Source organism: Balaenoptera acutorostrata, unplaced genomic scaffold, assembly GCF_949987535.1.
Source record: "Balaenoptera acutorostrata unplaced genomic scaffold, mBalAcu1.1 scaffold_608, whole genome shotgun sequence".
Lineage (NCBI taxonomy): Eukaryota > Metazoa > Chordata > Mammalia > Artiodactyla > Balaenopteridae > Balaenoptera > Balaenoptera acutorostrata.
In genome coordinates, this window is record NW_026646374.1 from 57,529 (window position 1) to 77,501 (window position 19,973).

General features: G+C 40.8%; 2 protein-coding genes and 1 long non-coding RNA gene across 5 annotated transcripts in view; 2 read left to right on the plus strand and 1 right to left on the minus strand.

Annotated features, from left to right (window-relative positions):
* LOC130706884 (uncharacterized) overlaps positions 1–12,311 on the plus strand; it is a 35,360-nt gene extending 23,049 nt beyond the window's left edge. The window contains exons 2-4 of one of the 2 annotated variants that reach the window (XR_009006930.1): positions 681–819; positions 6,558–6,664; positions 7,920–12,311. This is a non-coding gene — a long non-coding RNA (uncharacterized LOC130706884). Of the gene's footprint in view, positions 1–680; positions 2,644–6,557; positions 6,665–7,919 lie in introns of those variants that run through there. The other variant, XR_009006931.1, reaches the window with a different exon arrangement.
* On the plus strand, positions 2,671–5,372 carry LOC102997454 (coiled-coil domain-containing protein 185-like). The gene has a single exon (XM_057539558.1). The coding sequence runs from the start codon at positions 3,265–3,267 to the stop codon at positions 5,143–5,145; it is 1,881 nt and encodes a 626-aa protein (XP_057395541.1). The 5' UTR covers positions 2,671–3,264; the 3' UTR covers positions 5,146–5,372.
* Positions 12,312–17,711: 5,400 nt separating the features above from the next.
* The window catches only part of LOC103020603 (ras-related protein Rab-7b), an 85,720-nt gene continuing 83,458 nt past the window's right edge, over positions 17,712–19,973 (minus strand). The window contains exons 9-10 of one of the 2 annotated variants that reach the window (XM_057539565.1): positions 19,464–19,832; positions 17,712–19,065 (exon numbers count right to left, since the gene is read on the minus strand). Coding sequence is in view for 1 of the 2 variants with exons in the window: in XM_057539567.1 (XP_057395550.1) it covers positions 19,815–19,832 (18 nt within the window). In the remaining variant the exon portion in view is untranslated. Of the gene's footprint in view, positions 19,066–19,118; positions 19,833–19,973 lie in introns of those variants that run through there. The other variant, XM_057539567.1, reaches the window with a different exon arrangement.

Here is a 19,973-nt window from a genome sequence, read left to right on the forward strand (position 1 = left end):
CGTGTTTCTCCTAGCAATATTGTGGGCAAGGGCCTTTGATTATCTTTCTAATCCTGGCCCAGATTTCAATAAATGTTTGTGGCATCATGAAGTTAAGACTGTGTCCCCTCTATCATCAACAGAGGTGAGTGAGCTATTCTCAATTCCATGAGGAATTCTGAGAACCTTCAGGGCAAGAAAGAGGCCAAAGAGCCCTGAATTGGGAATCTGGCTTGCTCCACACTATGTCTTTCTTTCTTTCTTTCTCTCTCTCTCTTTCTTTCTTCCCTTCTTCCTTTCTTCCTTCCTTCCTTTCTTCCTCTCTTTCTTTCTTTCTTTATAATTGAAGTATAGTTGATTTACAATGTTGTGTTAATTTCTGCTGTACAGCAAAGTGATTCAGTTACGTACATATATACATTCTTTTTTCAAAAAATATTCTTTTCCATTATGGCTTATCATAGGATACTGAATATAGTTCTCTGTACTATACAGTAGGACCTTGTTGTTTTTCCATTCCATATGTAATAGCTTACATCTGCCAAACTAGGTCTTTAAATTCAGCCCTACGCTGCTATGGTTTTAATGCTCTTGGAATAATGATACTGATCACTCTAGTGACTAATTTTTATAAGGCAGCAACCACATGCCAAGCACTGCTGTAAGCATTTTTCAGGGATTAACTCATTTTTGTTTTGCAGAATGAAGGCTGCAGGAGTTACTAAATTGAACTCCTCTTTCTAGTTGCACTGGGGACTGAATGAGATCTTACAGATCATCTCCTGCAGCAATGAAGAAACCACCAGAGTCACCAGACAGAGAATAAGATGACCACTTCAGGTGATTCAGCAGGTGGCAGAGCTGCCTGGTGGCAGGTCTCCTGGCTCTTGGGTGGCTCTACTTTCGCCCACACAGCACTGCTTCTCTGTAACAGGAAATGGCCTGATACCAGCCAGAGCCACATGTAGATGTACAAAATGTTTTACAAAGCTTCCGCAAAGGCATATGACATTCAGGTATCAGCACAACTCAGTTCATGCCCAAATATTTCCTCACTTAAATGATTCCATTTCAAATTTGATTTATTTGATGTAAAAGTTGCCTCCTAGTAAAAATTATAATCACTAAATAATTTCTCTAACAATGGTATGAGTTGCACCAATAGAAACCTAGGGTAGAAACAACCTCCTGTTCTCAGCTATAGACGTGCTAATGACTGCATGTGAGATCCCATCCAGGCAGAGTGGGCTCCTGGGGAGGCCTCAGTCACTCTGGTTAAGGCTGCTACCACATGGCTTCAAGGACATGGCTGTCATGACCCTCGGATATATACTGATCATAATTTTTTGTAAAGCATGTCATCTTAGTCAGCTGAGGCTGCTCTAACAAAACACCATAGACTGGGTGGCTTAAACAACAGACATTTATTTCTCACAGTTCTGCAGGCTGGGAAGTGCTAGGTGAAAATGCAAGCACATTCAGTTCTTGGTGACGGCCCGCTTCCGGGCTTACAAACAGCCACCTTCTGTTTGGGATCTCACATGGCAGAGAGCAGAAGTTCTGGTCCCTTCCTCTAATCCCATCATGGAGGCCCCACCTTCATGACCTCATCTAAACCTAATCACCTCCCAAAGGTCCCACCTCCAAATACCATCACACTGGGGTTTAGGGCTTCAACATACGAATTGGGAAGAACACAAACTTTCGGTCCGTAACACATGTCTCAATTCAAAGTACATTTCCTGAAAGGCAGCATGATATGGAAAGACAAGTGAACCTGAAGTCAAAACTTCCACCATTGACCAACTGATCTTTGGGGGAATCAGTTAATATGGCCAAGCCTCAGATTTGTCTTAAGGAAATGTTATCAGTTCTACTGGCCCTGGCTAGCTGGGTCACTGTGAAACTTCAAGGAGATGTGGGTGAAGAAGACTGGGATCAGTAAATACTTAATTTTCTTCTTTAAGGATTGACCATATTTGGAGAATGTTATCCAGAACTGTTTCCTCATTACATCTCAGAGAAAGGAAGTGACTTAGCCATGATCCACAGTCCAGGAAGAACACAACAGAACCGGGGCATCGTCCCTCCCTAGCACTCTATCCTTTACCTAAACTGTTTTAGGATAACATTAATTCCATTCTTCTTCTCTAGGAATGTGTAGAAACTTTTGTAAACCCATATATTAAACCTTACAATTTGTAATTGAAGGCTAGAAGGACATCAAAATAATGTTTATTGAATGCATTAAGGCACTAAGCTCTTGATACATAGTTTCATCCGACCCTCAGGGCAGCCCAACAGTGCTATTGTCACGGCCCCTCTTCCAGTCCACTGTTCCAGAATTTGAGGGTCAGGAGAGTTAAGTAACTAGCCCAAGACCACACAAGTGGAAAGTGGCAGAGGAGATTCAAACTCAAGTTTGCATGACCAAATTCAGTGCTTTTCCCATTAGCCCTGGGTGCCTCAACAAGAAAAAATAATCTCACAAAACTGGAGAAAAAGGAAAACAACAATAACAATGTGATTTCGGCATGCTGTCCACTGATGTTATTTCAGAAATGTGCACTTAACATTCATATTTTGACAAAAGCAGTAATTGCCATATTAGGAGAAAACAAATTAGTTGTTTATTTTTTCTGTCTCTCTCTCTTCTAAAAGTTTAAAAAGTATAATTTGGGCCTGCTAACTTAAAAGGGCAGAAGGATGGTGCAGTGAATTAACGTGCTTCCATGGCCGCTTCATTTGCATACACTGCAGAGGCGCAGAGAATGGAGGGACCCCTGACTAAAGGACTTGCCCGCCGCATTCCATTCTGGGGGTAATGCCTTCACCTGTCTACTTTTAAAATTCTGCTACTTTAAGGTATACAAATGCGAGTTCAAATTCCTGCCTGAAACACCAGTGGGGGTTCACTACACACCCTCAGCTTTAAGGGTCACCCTGTCTTTCTACAGCCCCTCCCCACTCCCCTCTCCTCCCCCTCCTCCCCCCTCCCCCTCCCCCTCTCCTCCCCTCCCCCTCTCCTCCCCTCCCCCCTCTCCTCCCCCCTTCCCCTCCCCTCCTCCCCCCTCCTCTCACCGCGCGGGGTGCTAGGAAGGCTGGGGTGGGCGAGGGCCGAGGGCCGAGGGCTGCGGCAACCGGGGGGCGGAGGCGCATTGTGAAGTGGCCAGAGCGTCACAGGCGGCCCGGACCCCCGGGATCCGAGGGCGGGGCGGGTCTCCGCAGCGCCCCCCGTGAGGTCCAGGGACCCTGGCTCAGACGCTGGGCGCGCGGGGAGGGAGCATGGAGGGCTTCGGCCGCTTCTCCCCGTGGCCTCACTCGGACCTCTGGGAGGCCCCGCCGCCCCGCAAGGAGCGCGCATCCTCGGCGCGGCTGGGCGGGTCAGGGCCGCAGAGCGAGCAGGGCCTGTGCTCCCGGCCCGGGACTCCCCGCGAGCGGAGCGAGGCCTCGGCGCCCTGGCCGCACCTGCGCTGCTCGCCCACCCCGCGGCCCCGCCGGCGCCGGTACCCGGACTTTCCGCCTGAAAGCCGCAGCCTGACCGACGTGGCCCGGAGGCCCCCGGACCACGCCAGGAAGCACCGGCCCCGCAGCCGGCGCCTGGAAGACGCCTGGGGGGAGGCGGGTACCAAGCCCCTGGAGCAGGGAGGCAGGCCGCCTAGCCCGGCCTGGCAGCAGCAGCCCCAGCTGCCACCGCAACAGCCTCAGCCCTGCCAGCACTACCCTCCGGCCCGGGGAGATTCGCCCCCACCTTACCCGCAGGGAGCTTACACTCCCCCGAGTGGAACTTTCGGGGTAGAAAAGGTGCAGAGCGGAGACCAGTGGGCAGTGCCGGCCTGCAGAGGTCTCGGTCGCTGGTCCCTTTCCTCGGTTCACACGAAGAAGTGTTCTGTGCCCTCCAGAGAGTTCGGGACGCAGTCAGGTTGCGTGTACCTCCAGAAAAGATACCGTAATGATCCGGTGGAGTCCTTAGCCAGCCAGTACTCCCAGCACTCGCTCTCCAGCAAGGCGATGCAGAACCAGCACACCCAGATCCTCAAGAACAAGCTGGAAGAGGCAGTAATGTCCTCCAGGGACCGGAAGATTGTGGCCCTGGTGCTGACCTGGCTCAAGAAGGCCCAGAGGATGCGGGAGCTGCAGCAGCAGGCGGCCCTAGCCTGGGAGGAGCTGAAGCGCTCGGACCAGAAGGTCCAGTTGACCCTAGAGACAGAGCGCAAGCTGCTGCTGCAGCAGAGCCAGGAGCAGTGGCAGCAGGAGAAGGAGCAGCGTGTCCGACGGTGGGACCGGCAAGCGACGAACACGAGCCGGCAGGAGCGCAGGTGGAAGGCGCAGCTAGGGGACCAAGAGAACCAGCGCCAGGAGAAGCTGGAGGCGGCCCCCTCTGAGACCGAGGCCAAGCGCGGGACGCAGTACCAGGTGCAGCGCCTGCAGGAGCACGAGAGGATGATGCAGGACCTGCGGGAGCAGAACAGCCTGCAGCTGCAGAAGAGGCTGAAGCAGGTCTGTCTAAAGAGGCATGTGCACACCACCGAGGGCCAGAAGAAGATCCAGGAGACCCGTCTTAGCTCCCTAGTCAATTACCAGGCCCGGAAGGTCCTCAGGGACTGCCAGGCCAAGGCTGAGGAGTTCCTTAGGAAGCTGTCCCTGGAACAGAGTTCCCAGTGGTCCCAAGAGATCCCCCAGGGCCTGATTAAGGAGCATCACCGGGAGCCGAAGGAGAAGGTCAAGAAGGAGGAGGAGCAGTGCCAGCAGGTCAAGGGGTGCGCAGAAGAGTCCGGGGAGCAGAGGAAGGGGCACGAGCGGCTGCCCGTGGAGCTCGCGGACCAGAAGACCCTGCAGACCAGGAGTAACGTCCACAGGAATATCAGCAACAAGGTGCAGCAGATTCGGGAGCTCAACATCCTGCGGGAGAAGAATCATCACATCCTGAAGCTGAAAGCCGAGAAGGAGGAAAAGTGCCACATCGAGCGCATTAAGGAAGCCATTAGGAAAAAGGAGCGGAAGATGGAGCAGATCTCGCGAGAGAAAGATGCACCCTTCGGTGAATTCCAAAAGATCTCCAGGGCCTCCAGGGCAGACAACGTGAGAAAGTTTGCCAACAACTTCTTTGATCCGATAGGGCGGGAGGCCCAGGTTCGAGCTGGGCAGCAGAGAGGAGGCCACTGAGAACCTGACGACAAATAGCTTACAGCCCAGGCGGCTAGAAAGAGATGTGGCAATGTGATTCGTTTTATAATCTGATTATAATTGAGCATTCATTTTTTAAAAGTGTATAAAATAGCTGCAATTTCGTCTGATGAACTAGTTTATTAATTCATTTGGATGGTTGAGAGGGTTGGGGTAGAAATTTGGAAATTTTAAGAAAATTACTTGCCTTTGTACATTTGGATTTACGTAGAAAATACTCATTTAGTTCTCAAGTAATCTTAGAAGCATATGTCAGACACATCTTTGAGGAACCAAAGAAAAATCTACAGTGGGGAATACAGTTCTGTGTCATGAGGTAAGTCTTTCCCTGTCCAGAACTTACGAAAGTGTGAAGTGTGATGTACCTGTCATAAGAAATCTGCAAGAAAAATCTGCACAAAAAGAGTGTGTGGGGGTAGGGGTGGGAGGAATTTCTGTAAACAAGTATATTTGGGAACACAGCATACTACAGCCCCTCTTGGGATTTCATAATGCATGTGAAATTTTTAAAGGCTCTGAAAAGTCTGTCAGTAAAGACACATTTGATTAACCTAGTGTTTTTCACAAACCACGGAACTCTTTTTTTTCTTGGATCTTTCCATGGGATTGATGTTCTGTGAAATATTTTTGGAAACAGCTCTCTGTAGATCCTCCCAGGCTGCACTTCTTTGGCCTTCCCTTCCTGTGTTAATAGGAAATATTTATAATTCCTTTAGCACTACTGATTGACTGCACCACCACAGACATGCTGTCCAAAAGCTCACTGGAATCTTTTGGTCCAATTCTTCCCCCCCCCCCCCTTTTGGTCAGTCTCATCCAGTCTTTTGGAACGAAATTCTATTAGAATCCTTCTCTTCCCCTCTGTTTCTCCTCTGTCTCTTCTGAAGGAGGTATGTGATGTCATTCTGTCTACCCACATTGTGTCTAATTAAACTAACCAGTCTGAATGAATGGCTAAGCATGATTCAGGAACACGACATTTAAAAAATAAGGAGCCAGAAGCTAAGTAGAATTTAACCCATCACATCTCAAAGTCTCCATTGAAAAATTCTAAAGGTGTTCTTTAAATGTCCCTAATGTAACATTTGTCTTTCAAAAAAAAAAAAAAAAAAAGAGGAGAGAGTAAGCCCCACTGGAAGATTTGTGTCTTCTTAGTGTTTTTGAAGTGACATGAAAGGTGACCTGGCAAGGGGTTTTGTTCAAAGGTCAGTGTGAGATCCATATTCTCATCTTACATAATGGAAACTGGGCCCACTTCCCTGCCGTAGTTCCCCTCTGTCTGCTGTCCCCAAAGAGGCCTACTCAGGCCCTCACTCCTTTGCTCAAAAGTAGAAAGGCCCATACATCTTGGCTCAATTTCTAATCTTATTATTTTCTTCTCTTCACCCAAGCTAATGCTGTTCCAGCCAAATGCTGTGTACATTCCCAGCATTCTAGGAAAGTGCTTAAAATATCTCAGACAGACGTCCCATGAATCTAACTCTTCCTCTTGACATAGGTATGTGACTTTGGGGAAGTTACCTTCCTGGGCCTCAGTTTCCTCATCTGTAAAATAGAATTGTATTTCGTACTTCAAAGGGGTGTTGTGAGGGATGATTAAAATAATCTAAGGTGCCTGGCATAGTGTCCAGAACCTAATACACACACAGTAATTAAATATTGCAGTTGTTATTATATTACTGACTTTCCATTTTTGTCAATTCCATTCTCCCTATCTAATTGCTATCTCACCAGCTGCCTCCTCCCATCATACCCACGTCTGATTTCTCTGAGGTTAGCTCACATCCTGCCTCTTGTATGAAATGTGGGACCTCCGTGGCTGCTCTGTCTCAACATCAGCCTCCTTTGACAAGCTGCTCACTTTATGGCTTAGTGAGCACTTAGAAATTGCTGCTTTGTTGGCATATCCGTTTTGCAATCCCCATCTTGGCTTCCAAGCTGGACTGCATGCTACTTAAGGCTAGGGTCATTATACCCATGCTTAACATGGTGGTCAATATAAAGTCAAAAGCCATTAAGCACAATATTTTGACCCTACCTCCATATCCCATGCCTTTACCCTACTAATGTTCTTTGCTCTTTACTCCAAGAAATAAATACAGACTTTCATTCTTTTATCCAATTCTTTATGAATATTACTGGTAGAAATAATCAATACAGAATAAAACTGACAGAAGATGAAGTACATTTACTTTCCCCTATTTCTCCCTTAAAAAAAAAAAATTCTATATATACATATATATCCCCAGTATAAATATATATATTTTTTGACCCCAACCATTACCCATGCCCCCAAAGACCCAGTGGGGAGCCTAGACTTTTACCCTCACCAGGATGTAATAAGGAGCTCCCCACCCTGGCAGAGTCAGTTGAGACCACCTGGGGAGCCTAGCCTTTCAACCACTACTGACACCACCACCACCACCACGATGCAGTAACAGGGCACCCCTCTCTCTCCCTACTGAGTGGTATCAGATAAAGCCTAGTGGAGAGGAGTTTTATCACCCTCCATCAGTAACACCCCTCTGGTGTCAATAGATGTCATGTGGGGAGCAGTAATGAGGCACTCTTAGACCTCCCAGCCAGGGAGGTATCACTGGAGGCCTAGAGGGGAGCCAACATCCCCACCTCCACCCAGCAGTGGTGGAGAGAGCCCCCTCCCCCCCACTCAGGTGGCAATGGAGGCTGAGTGGGGAGCTGGACTTATATCCCTGCCTGGCAATAATAAGGCCTCAACCTTCTTCCCTTTCTAGAACAGTGTGAGAGAATGCCAGATAAAACAGCAGATCCAGTCCTGCAATACTCAAAATGTCCAGGTTTCAATTCAAAATCACACTTCGTGTCAAGAACCAAGAATATCTCGAACTGAATGAAAAAGACAATAGGTGTCAATGTGAGGATGACAAATGTTAGAAATATCTAAAGATCTTAAAGAAGCCATGATAAAAATGCTTCAACAAGCAATTATGAACACACTTGAAACAAGCAAAATATAAAATTGTCTTGGCAAATAGAAAGCCTCAAAAAAAAAATACGAGATATAAAGAAGAACCAAATGTAAATTTTAGAACTGGAAAACACATTAACAAAAATAAAAAGCTCAGTGGATGAGCTAAACAGCAGAATGGAGGGGACAGAAGAATCAGTGAACTGTAAGACAGAACAATAAAAATTACCAACTCTGAGAAATAGAAAATTACCAAAAAAAAAAAAAAAAAAAAAATAGCAGAGCCTCATGGACCTGTGGGACTATAACAGAAGTTCTAACAGTCATGGCATGTCCCCAGAGGAGAGAAGTAAGAAGGTAGGGCTGAAAAAGTGCTCAAGGTAATAATGGCTGAAAACTTTTCAAATTTGGTAAAGAGCTAACCCTACATATTCAAGAAGTTGAGTGAACCCCCCCAAAAGAGTAAACCCATAGAAATCCATAAGACATATCATAGTCAAACTTCTAAAACTGAAGAAAAGAAAAAAATTCTTGATCAGAGAATGAGAAAATAAGCCACAGACTGGGAGAAAACATTTGCAAAAGAGTGGCTATATTAATATGAGACAAAGTGCACTTCAGAGCAAAAATGACCATAGACAGGACCATCATAAACTTAAAAGAGAGTCAATCCACTGAGAAGACATAGTTCTAAACATCTATGTATAAACAACAGAATTACAAAATATATGAAGCAAAAACCAATAGAACTAGAAAAAGGAATAAAATCACAGTTGCAGCTGGAGACTTGAACACCCTTCTCTCAACAATTGATAGGACTTCTAAAAAGAAAATCAACAAAGATACAGAAAAACTTAACACCATCAACTAACAGGATCTAATCAACAGTTACAGAAAACCCCAGCCAGCAGCAGCAGAACACACATTCTTTTCCAGCACTCATGGAACAAATAGCAAGAGAGATCATATCCTGGTCCAGAAAATAAACTCAGGACATTTAAATTATTGAAATCATACAAAATGTGTTCTCTGACCACAAAAGCATCAAACTAGAAAACAATTACAATGATACCAGGAAAATCTCCAACAGTTAGAAATTAATCAGAACTCTTCTAAACAATCCCTAAGTCAACGTCTCAAAGGAAAATTTTTAAAATACATTGAATTTAATTAAAATAAAATGTCAGATTTGTGGGACACAGCAAAAGCAGTGCTGAGAGGGAAATTTATAGAATTAAGTACATTTAAAAAGGCAAAAATCTCAAATCAGTAATCTAAGCTCTCACCTTAGAATAACCTAGAAATAGAGCAAAATTAAACCCAAAGCAAACAAAGAAAATCGAAGAACAGAAATCAATTCAAATAAAATTGAAAAATTCTCTGAAAAATTCAATAAAATAGACAAACCGCTAACAAGACTGATAAAGAAAAAAGAGAAGACACAAATTACCAATATCATGAATGAAACAGCAATATCACTACAGACCCTGAAGACATCAAAAGGATAATAAGGGAATGCTATGAGCAACTTTACACAAAGTTTGACAACTTAGATAAACGGACCAATTCCTCCAAAAACACAAACTACCACAACTCACCCAATATGAAATAGATCATTTGAATAGCCCATAATCACTAATGAAATTAAATTCGTAATTTTAAAACTCTCCCCCCAAAATCTCCTGGCTAAATGGTAACACTCAAGAATTTCACAAATGCTTAGACAAGAAATAACACCAATTCTACACAACCTCTTCCAACAAAATGGAAGAGAAGGGAACGCTTCCCAGTTTATTTCATGAAGTTAGTGTTACCACAATACCAAAACAAAGACAGTGTGAAACAAACCAAACCTGCAGAATAATGTCACTCATGAATATAGATGTAAAAATCCTTAACAAAACGTTAGCAAATTGCATTCAACAGTATATAAAAAGAATTATGCACTACAACAAAGTTGGATTTATTCCAAGACTGCAAGGCTGATTCAGTACTTGAAAATCAATCACCATATTAATAATCCAGCACATTAGCAAATTGAAGAAAAGCACATGAACATATAAATCAATACAGAAACAGCATCTGACAAAATTCAACACCCATTCATGAATAATACTTTCAGAAAAATAAAAATAAAGGGGAACTTCCTCAACTTGATAAAGAGCATCTACAAAAAAATCTACAGCAAGCATTACACCTAAGTGAAAGACTACATGCTTTCTCCCAAGATCGGGAACAAGGCAAGCGTGTCCATTCTCACTGCTCTTATTCAACATCATGCTGGAAAGCAAGAAAAGAAAATAAAAAGCATAAGATTGGAAAAGAAGAAACAAAACGATCCTTATTCATAGATGACATGATGGTTTATATAGAAAATCCAAAGGAATCTATGTAAATCTTCTAATAAGTGAGTTTAGCAAGATCACAGGATACCAGAGCAGCATACAAAAATCAATCAGATTTCTATATATTATCAATGAACACATGGTCACTGAAATTTAAAAATACACTACCATTTACAATAACTCAGAAAAACTTACATATAAATCTAATAAAACATATATATGACTTACTTGCTGAAAACCACAAAAAGCTGATGAAAGAAAGAAGACCTAAATAAATAGACCTACTATCCATGGATTAGAGGACTCAACATAATAAAGATGTCAATTCTCCCCCACTGATAAACAGATTTATTGTAATTCCTCTTAAAGTCTCAGATTTTTAGTAGATATGGACAAGGTTATTCTAAGATGTATACGGAAAGGCAAAGGAACTAGAAGAGCTAAAACAATTTTGAAAAAGAGAAAGTGAGAGGAATCAGTCTGCCCAGTTTCATGACTTATTACATGGCTGCAGTAATTAAGACTATGTGATACTGATGAAGACATAGACACATACATTAATGGAACAGAATAAAGAAACCAGAAAGAGACCCACAGAAATATGTCCAATTATCATTTTCGGCAAAGATGCAAAAGCAGTTTGATGGAGAAGGACAGACAGCTCAACATGATACTGCTGGAACAAGTGGATATCTACAGGCAAAAAGTAAGGAAGTAACAGAGAGAGAGAGAGGGAGGGAGGAAAGGAGGGAGGGAGAAGGGGAGGAAGGAAGGAAAGACTTCAACCCAAGTCTCAGATCTTATACAAAAATTAACTCAAAGTGGATCATGGACTTAAATGCAAATTGTAATACAATAAAGTTTTCAGGAAAAAATCTTCAGGATCTAAAGTTAGGCAAAGAGTTCTTAAACTTGACACCAAAAGCACAATCTATAAAAGAAAAAATTGATAAATTGGACTTTATCAAAATTAAAAACTTTTGCTGTGTGAAGGAATCTGTTAAGAGGATAAAATGACAAGTTATGGGATGAGAAAATGCAAGTTTAAACTATAATGAGATATCATTATTCACCTATTGAATGGCTAAAATAAGAAATAGTGACAACACAGAATGCTGGCAAGGATGCAGAGAAACTGGATCACCCAGGCATTGCTGGTGGAAATGCAAAATGGTACAGTCACTCTGGAAAGCAATTTGGCAGTTTCTTCAAAAACTAAAGATGTAACTACCATATGACACAGCAATTGCAGTCCTGGGCATTTATCCCAGAGAAATTGACTTATGTTCGTACAAAAACCTATATATGGATGTTTATAACAGTTTTATTCATAATAACCCAAAACTGAGTTAACCCAGATGTCCTTCAACAGCTAAAAGGTTAAACAAACAGTGGTACATCCGTACCATGAAATACTACTCAGCAATGAAGAGGAAACAACTACTGATACACACGACAACTTAGATGAATCTCCAGAGAATTATGCTGACTGAAAAAAGCCAATCCCAAAAGGTTACATAGTGTGTGATTCTACTTATATAACATTAATGAAATGACAGGATTGCAGAAACGAAAAACAGATTAGTGGCTGTCAAGGATTATAGATGGGATGGAGGTGGAGGAAAGTGTTTATGGTGATAAAAGGGCAACATGAGGGGTCCTTCTGGTGAAGGAAATGTTCTGTATCTTGGCTGTCAATGTCAGTATCCTAGGTGTGATACTGTACTATAGTTTACAAGATGTTATCATCAGGAAAAATTGGGTAAAGGGCACATAAGATCTCTCTGTCCTACTTCTTAAAACTGTATGTGAATCTACAATTATCTCAAAAGATTTCTAAAAATAAAATAAAACTAACATTATTGATTGCTGGAAAAAAAATGCATTTTTGTTGGTGACAATGAGAACGTCAAAACCTGAACCCAGGAAAACTAGATTTAGTAGAAATTTATTAACACAAAGTAAACTCAACAAAGGCTAAAACTGAAAATAGTAACAGTTGTTACTGACTAAAAATTGAAGCACATTTTCTCTATACATTTACCTATGTATAATTTGGCCTGGAAAAATTGAACTTGGTAGAAATAATTCCCACAACAGCAGAAGCTGTAATTGGTCACATTTGATATTGTCAAGAACACTGATAAAATAAATGCAACTGGTCTCAATGCAAAGAAGTTTCGTAAATTGAAAACAAAAATAGAAAAATTTGGAAGCAATGACTGTACCATTTAGAAAACTGATCACAGAATTGAATTGGCTTAAAGGAGTTTGTGTTAGAAAATACTCTCTCAATGAAAATGTAATAGCCTTAGCATTCTGACTTAAATATTTGTATTCAGTACTTAGCAGATCAAAACTATGGGATCAAAACATCCTATCATCTAGCCAAACCTTATGAAATGTTTACTATGTGCCAGGCACTTGACATACACTAGACACTTTTACATTCATTTATATCCTTTTATTTTATAACCTTTATAACATAAATTAGCTACGGTATTTCACAGATGAAGAACTGAGGTTTACAGAGATTGAGCAAGATTTCTGAGATGCTGCTGCTAGTAAGTGGTAGAGCTGGGATTTGAACCCAGTTCTCTCCGACTCCCTATGCTGTTTCCATACATTACCGGCCTTTCAGTGATGAAAAGGAAATATACCATTGTGATTATAACCCAGACTCTGAAACCAGACTATCCATGTTCAAATCTAATCTCCATCATTTAACTAAGAGGGGCATAGGGCAAGGTTCTTTACCCATCCATGCATCAGTTTCTTTATTTACATAAAGGAAATAGAGTGCATAACTCATAGGGTTGTGGTGATTAAATGGATCAACACACGTAAAGTATTTAGAACAGTGTTGAACACACAACAAAAACTCCATGTTAGCTTTTATTATATAATATTTTCTTGACTCCAATGTTGGACAAAATATTTTTGAAAAAAAAAAAACAGGGCTTCCCTGGTGGCACAGTGGTTGAGGGTCTGCCTGCCGATGCAGGGGACACGGGTTCGAGCCCTGGTCTGGGAAGATCCCACATGCCGCGGAGCAACTGGGCCCGTGAGCCACAACTACTGAGCCTGCGCGTCTGGAGCCTGTGCTCCGCAACGGGAGGGGCCGCGATAGTGAGAGGCCCGCGCATCGCGATGAGGAGTGGCCCCCACTTGCCGCAACTAGAGAGGGCCCTCGCACGAAACGAAGACCCAACACAGCCAAAATAAATAAATAAAGTGAAAAGAATCAAATTAAAAAAAAAAAAAAGTTCCTGTTGCTTTCTTACATATCATGCTACAATACAAAAGCTGAATTAGACAACTCAGAAAGTAGTCAGGTTTAAAAAAAAAAAAAAAAAACCAAAAAGAAGAAAGGAAGAAGTATTTTTGAAAATCTGATTTGCGAGGACACTCAGAATTTGGGAGGAATGAATGGTAAAATAACCTAAGTTTTGTCAAACATTAACATGTATATGTCTTTTATTGTAGGATTTGAACAAGATAGTGATATTAATTGCATTTGACCGGATATCAGGAGTTTTAAAGAAGTTACCTTTGGCTCTAGGGGATTGAAGTGTTTCTCCCCTGCCTATCTAATTGAATTAATTCCATATTGGACCAGCTTTTATTAATGTTCCTACTCTATGCTGATCCTGTAGTGATTGTGCATTGAGGGGAGAAAATACTGATTCAACTGAGTATTCTCAGGCATTAATCCTTCCTGGGTATGGGATGTCACTGAAATGATCTGGAGCTGTATGCTTCTCCTTTGCGTGTATCTTGTATAATGAAGAGTCAATAATGGACTTTTTTAAAATTATTTTTTGAGACACCAAACACTTTCCAATTTGATTTTGCCTTTTTAAAAATCAGAAAGTTCTGGGTATTTTCCAATTCTATATCTAGTTGCAATCAGACCCATTTCCCTTTCTCATAGCACATGAAACCAGCATCATTCTATTTCCAGTTAATTTTTCTGTGCTTCTAAAGGAGTGACTGTTTCACTTTGATGTTGCAGATGTTGAAACTCACAGGAAGTAGGGGGTCAGATTTACTGGAAAGCTTACATTTTTGAGGTCAAGTAGAGGTGAGCTAATTCTCAAAAGGGGAGGAAGGACCACTTCAAAAGGTTCTGAATCTTATTTTCTCCATTAGCCTAATTGACACTTATACTGGGTGGATGATGGTAATTGCTTAAAGCCATGCCCCTTTCACTGCCTTGAAGGTGGTAAAGGGATAGAAGCCTTAGGTCCCTGTCAGGGCACAGCAAGGGAGTCCTCCTGCAACCATCTGAAAATATGAGCTGCCAGGAACTACTCACCCCCCCTTCTTTATAATCATTTTGTAAATGTCTTCTTTTTTTAACTTTTTATTTTATATTGGAATACAGTTGATTAACAACATTGTGTTAGTTTCAGGTGTACAACAAAGTGATTCAGTTATACGTATACACGTATCTATTCTTTTTCAAGTTCTTTTCTCATTTAGGTTATTACAGAATACTGAGCAGAGTTCCCTGTGCTATACAGTAGGTCTTTGTTGGTTACCTATTTTAAATATAGCAGTGTGTACATGTCAATCCCATCCTCTTAAGCTCAGCTCAGAAACACACCCATGTGTTAATCAAGGCTACAGATTGACTCTCCCTACGTGGCATGGAAGATGGCCAACAACAGCCTTAGTCTTATGTGTTTCTTATTTGCAATCCAAGAAGAGAGACTTCTCTGCCTCCAATATGGAAAATTCTAGGAAAGACTTGGATTGGACCAGTTTGGGACCCAAGCCTTTCCCTTGGACCTGTCTCTGTCTATTATAGCCTTATAGCATGCAGCATTATACTCCATCCAGTCTGCAAGTCAGGCCTCTTGCGGGCATTACAAAATGAGGTGAAGTGGGCAAGGGTGCTCTCAAGATGCTAAATAGAAGAGAGGATATTGGGTAGCCCTTGGCACTCAGGAAGCAAGCTTCATACACATGAGGTAGCCAGGAAGCAAGCTTCATACACATGAGGTAGCCAGAAAGCAATGACAGAATGATGAGATTTAGGAAATTATATGCCACAAACAATAACTAGGATTTACTTAGCATTGCTTAAATGGCAATGAAATGTTTCCATCTTTCCCTGAACTCTCATACTCCCTGTCTATTTTATTAATGCAAAAACAGGCCCAAATTTCTACGTCTCATAGTGTGGGAGATTAGTGATCTTGAGGGTCCTCCTGTTTCAGAACAGGTATATCTTTCATAAAATACAACTTCTTTGCATTGCTGAGATTATGGAAATAAGGGACACCTCCATGGGGACACACCACACACACACACACACACACACAAACACACATAGTCAGAGATCTGAGTAGTTAGTATTGGAAAGTTGCTCTGAGGACATACAGGCAGAGTTGCTCTGAGGACAATTCCAAATAACAGTATGTCAAGAGGGAGAAGCTGGCCCTGAGATTCACAGTTTAGTCCAGGGACTATGGAAGGGGATGACATGGGTCCAGGTCAGCAGCGTTCCTGGTCCTGGCAGAAGAAACCACTCTGGAGACAAGCATCCTATTCTGTATTCCACAGACCAAGAACAGCCAAATGTGAGCTCAATAGATCATCACACAAGGACACAAATCATAATGAGTGATTATCAGCAGAAATAAAACAGATTAGGATGCATATGGATTTGAAATATTAGAATTCTCAGAATCAGAATAGAGAATAACCATATATAAAATGTTTAAACAAAAGATGAGCAAGCAGAAAGGAATAGCAAATATGATGAAGGAGATTTGAAAAAGACATAGAACTTTTTAAAATGACATATATAGTTTTAGCTATTAAAAAAATTCAGGGAGTGCGGTAATAGCATATTAAACATAATTGAGGAGTGAATTGGTGAACCTGAAGATAGATCTGTAGAAATTTTCTAGAAAGTAGCACAAAGAAACAAGATGTAAAGCGCAAGAGAGAAAAAAAGAGACAAGGAAGGTAGAGTAAGAAGTTCCAATATCATATCAGAGTCCAGGAGGAAGGAGTAGAAAAGACAGGTAAGAGGGCTAATTTAAAGGTAATTTTCTAAAACTGAGGTACATGAGTACAAGGACACAGTAATCATGGCAGTTACCCAACAAGACAAAGAAAAAGTAAATCCAAACATGGACATATTGAAGACAACATGCCAAGTACCAAAAACAAACTGAAGATCTTAAAAGCATTAAAAAAGAAAATGTACCACCTTCAAAGGAATGACAGACTGACAGCAATTTTCTCAACAGCAAAAACCAAAGCCAAGAGACAATGGAATAATATCTTCTAAATGCTGAGGGAAAATCACATCACAGTCATCCTAGAATTGTCCACCTAGCAAAAATACCTCCACTCATGAGAGTGAAATAAAAACATTTTTAGAGAAACAGAAACCAAGTCTACTACCAGTAGACCTAAGCCAGAAGAACTTTAAAATATGCACTCCAGGAAGAAGGGAAATAATCTTGGAAGAAAAGTCTGAGTTGCAAAAAAGTAAAGAAGTAGGCAAATATTAATATTGTCCATAAAATAATATTAACATCTAATTTCCATAACTTATAGAAATAAAAATGTTTAAGAAGACATAATGAAAATACTCAGGATAATAGTATAAAAGTTGAAAGAGGAAACTGTTGTGCGATTTGCTAGGAGGGTTGAGGTACTATTGTTAGTGTTTAGTAGTTTTGCATGGTATAATTTCAAAGGTAACCATCAGAGAACAGAAAGAGAGTACAGCATCACTTCCAAACGAGTAGAAGGAAAAATGGAATGAGAAAGCCAATAAAAATGGAAAGTTTTAATAGTCAAGAAGAGAAAAATAGGCAGAGGGAAAAATAAATAGGAAGCAGAAGGTAACAGCATAGTGGAAAGACAGACAAATCTGGCATCACGTTAATGAAACAGGACTAAACTCACCACACAGTGGACGGAGATAGTCACACTAGATATTTTAAAACATTCAGCCATGTGCTATTCACAGGGGACACATTCAAACATAAGGACAGGGAAAAGTTGGAAGTGAAAGATTTATGAAGCAAATATTAACCAAAAGAAAGATTTCTACTGTCAGAAAAGGTAGGCTTTAATACAGAAAAGCGTTATATAGATAGGGCCTCTGTGCGATAACAAAATGTTTGATGCATCTGAAAGATAAAACAATTCTAAAAAGTCTTATGTTACATGTAATACAAAATTGATAGAGTACATAGGGAAATTAAACTCATCATCAGAGTGGGCAATGTTCAAGGTACATCTTTTATTTATTGATAGGACAAAAAATTAGTAAAAATATAAAAATGCAATTATCGTTTGATTTATCAAACATATATAGATTCCATATGACAATATTTACAAAGACTAACCATGGAATAGAAGAAGGGTTAAAATTTTCAAATATCCCTTATCATATGGACCAAGTTTTCCAACCACAGTGCAATTAATTTAGACCTCAAAAACATATGCTTAGAACTTTTAAATCTCACTTTTAAATACCTTTTGGATAAAAGACCCCGAGAAATTTAAATATATTTAGAACTAAACAATAATGAAAATACAACATACCAAGGCTTCTGGAATGCAATAAAAAAGATACTATGAGAGAAATGAGAGAAACGTAGAGACTTAAATGCTTATTCGTATAAGAGAGGCAAGGCTGAAAATTAATGAGCTAAGTACCCAACTTAAGAAATTAGAAAAAGAACAACAGAATAAATTTAAAGAAAGATAACTTTGGGTGTCGAAATTAATGAAATAGAAAACAAAGATTTACAAAAACCAAAAGTTGGTTCTTAGAAAACGCGAATAAAATAGGCAAGCCTCTAGCAGAATTGTGCAAGAAAGAGAAATGCACAAATAATATTAAAAATAAAAAGGGATATAATGAGAGATCCATCAGAGACTAAGAAGATAAGAGAGTACTATAAAAAACTACATGCCAAAGAATGCATAAAGATGCATTAACTTAGAAGAAATGAGCACATTCTTTGAAAAATAACCAACTCAAATAGAAATAGCTCATAACCATCAAAACAAGTGAATCAATTGTTTAATTTTCCTACAAATAATCACCAGGCACAGATGATTTTACAAGTAAATTCTACCAAGTGTTCATGGAACATATCATTCTAATATTATGCAAATTCTTTGAAGAAAAAAGAAAAAGAATATTCCCTAATTCAGTCTATGAGTCCACTCTACCTTTGATGCTAAAACTGGAAAAATATAATAAAGAAAAATCATAGGGGAACTTCATTTAGGAACATAAAGACAGTAATCCTACACAAATATTAACAAAATAAATCCTGCACTTTATGAAAAAAATAACACATCATGACTCAGCTGAGTTTATTCCAGGAATGTAAGGTTTAACTTCAGAAAATCTGTAATTATCTTTCACCCCATTAGCATTACGAGAACAAAACAGTATGGTTATTTCAAAAGACAGAGAAAACACATTCGATGAAATTCAAAATATCTATTTATGATTTAAAAAATTAACTAGCTCAGAATCAAAAGGGATTTCCCTAATCTGATAAGGGAAGTCTAACCAAAACCTACACAAAATTATTTTTAATGGTGAAACAGTGAAGGCTTTTAAAATCAGGAAGAAAAAAGAAAAGAAAGAAAACATATAAGGTTTGGAAAGGGGAAAAAAAAACTTAAAATTCTCATTATCCACAGATGATATGTTGTCTATATAGATTCTTTTATCTACAACCTTAAAAGTTTATATATGCATAATACAGCTTTGTGTAATAGCCAAGAACAAGAAACAATTCAAAGTCCATCAATAATAGAATGGATACATAAACTGAAGCGTAGTCGCGCAATGGAATTCTGTACGGCCAAGAGCATACCAATGATCAACAGACATACTCAACAACATGGGTGAATCTCACAAACTTAATGTTGAGTGAAAGAAGCCAGACACCAAAGAGCACACACTGCATGATTCCATTTACATAAAGTACAAATACAGAAGGACTCACCTCTGCTGTGGAAGTCAGGAGAGTGGCTCCCCTTGGGCGGGGGGCTAGCGGCTGGAAGGGGCCCAGGGATGCAGTGTGCAGTAAGGAGGGAAAGCGTGGGATGTGGAGCCAAACGGTGTGGGGTTTAAATGCCGGCTCTGCCACTCACCAGCTGACAGACTGTCCACGCGGGACGTAACCACTGTGAGACTCAGTTTCCCCCACTGGAAAATGGGCATAAGGATGGTCCCCACCTCACTGGATTGCTATGAGATGAACAAGATAATGTATGTGAAGTCTGTGGCTCAGGAAGTTCTGGAAAGTGATAGCTATGGTTGTTGTCAGTCTTGTTCTTCTTCCTGGACTCCTCCACTAGGAACCTAGTGATTCCTGGGGGTAAAACACAAAAAACAGAGTTTTCCCTTAGCAGATGGCTTTTGATTTCAAGACGTTTCCTTCAAAGACGCTTTGGGGACCCTCCAGACCCCAGATATGTCCTCTTCAGTCGACACAGGTGTTGCTTTGTCCTTA

What these genes read in the sequence shown, in the direction of transcription:
- LOC102997454 (XM_057539558.1), top strand. Translation starts at nt 3,265, where the DNA reads ATGGAGGGCTTCGGCCGCTTCTCCCCGTGGCCTCACTCGGACCTCTGG.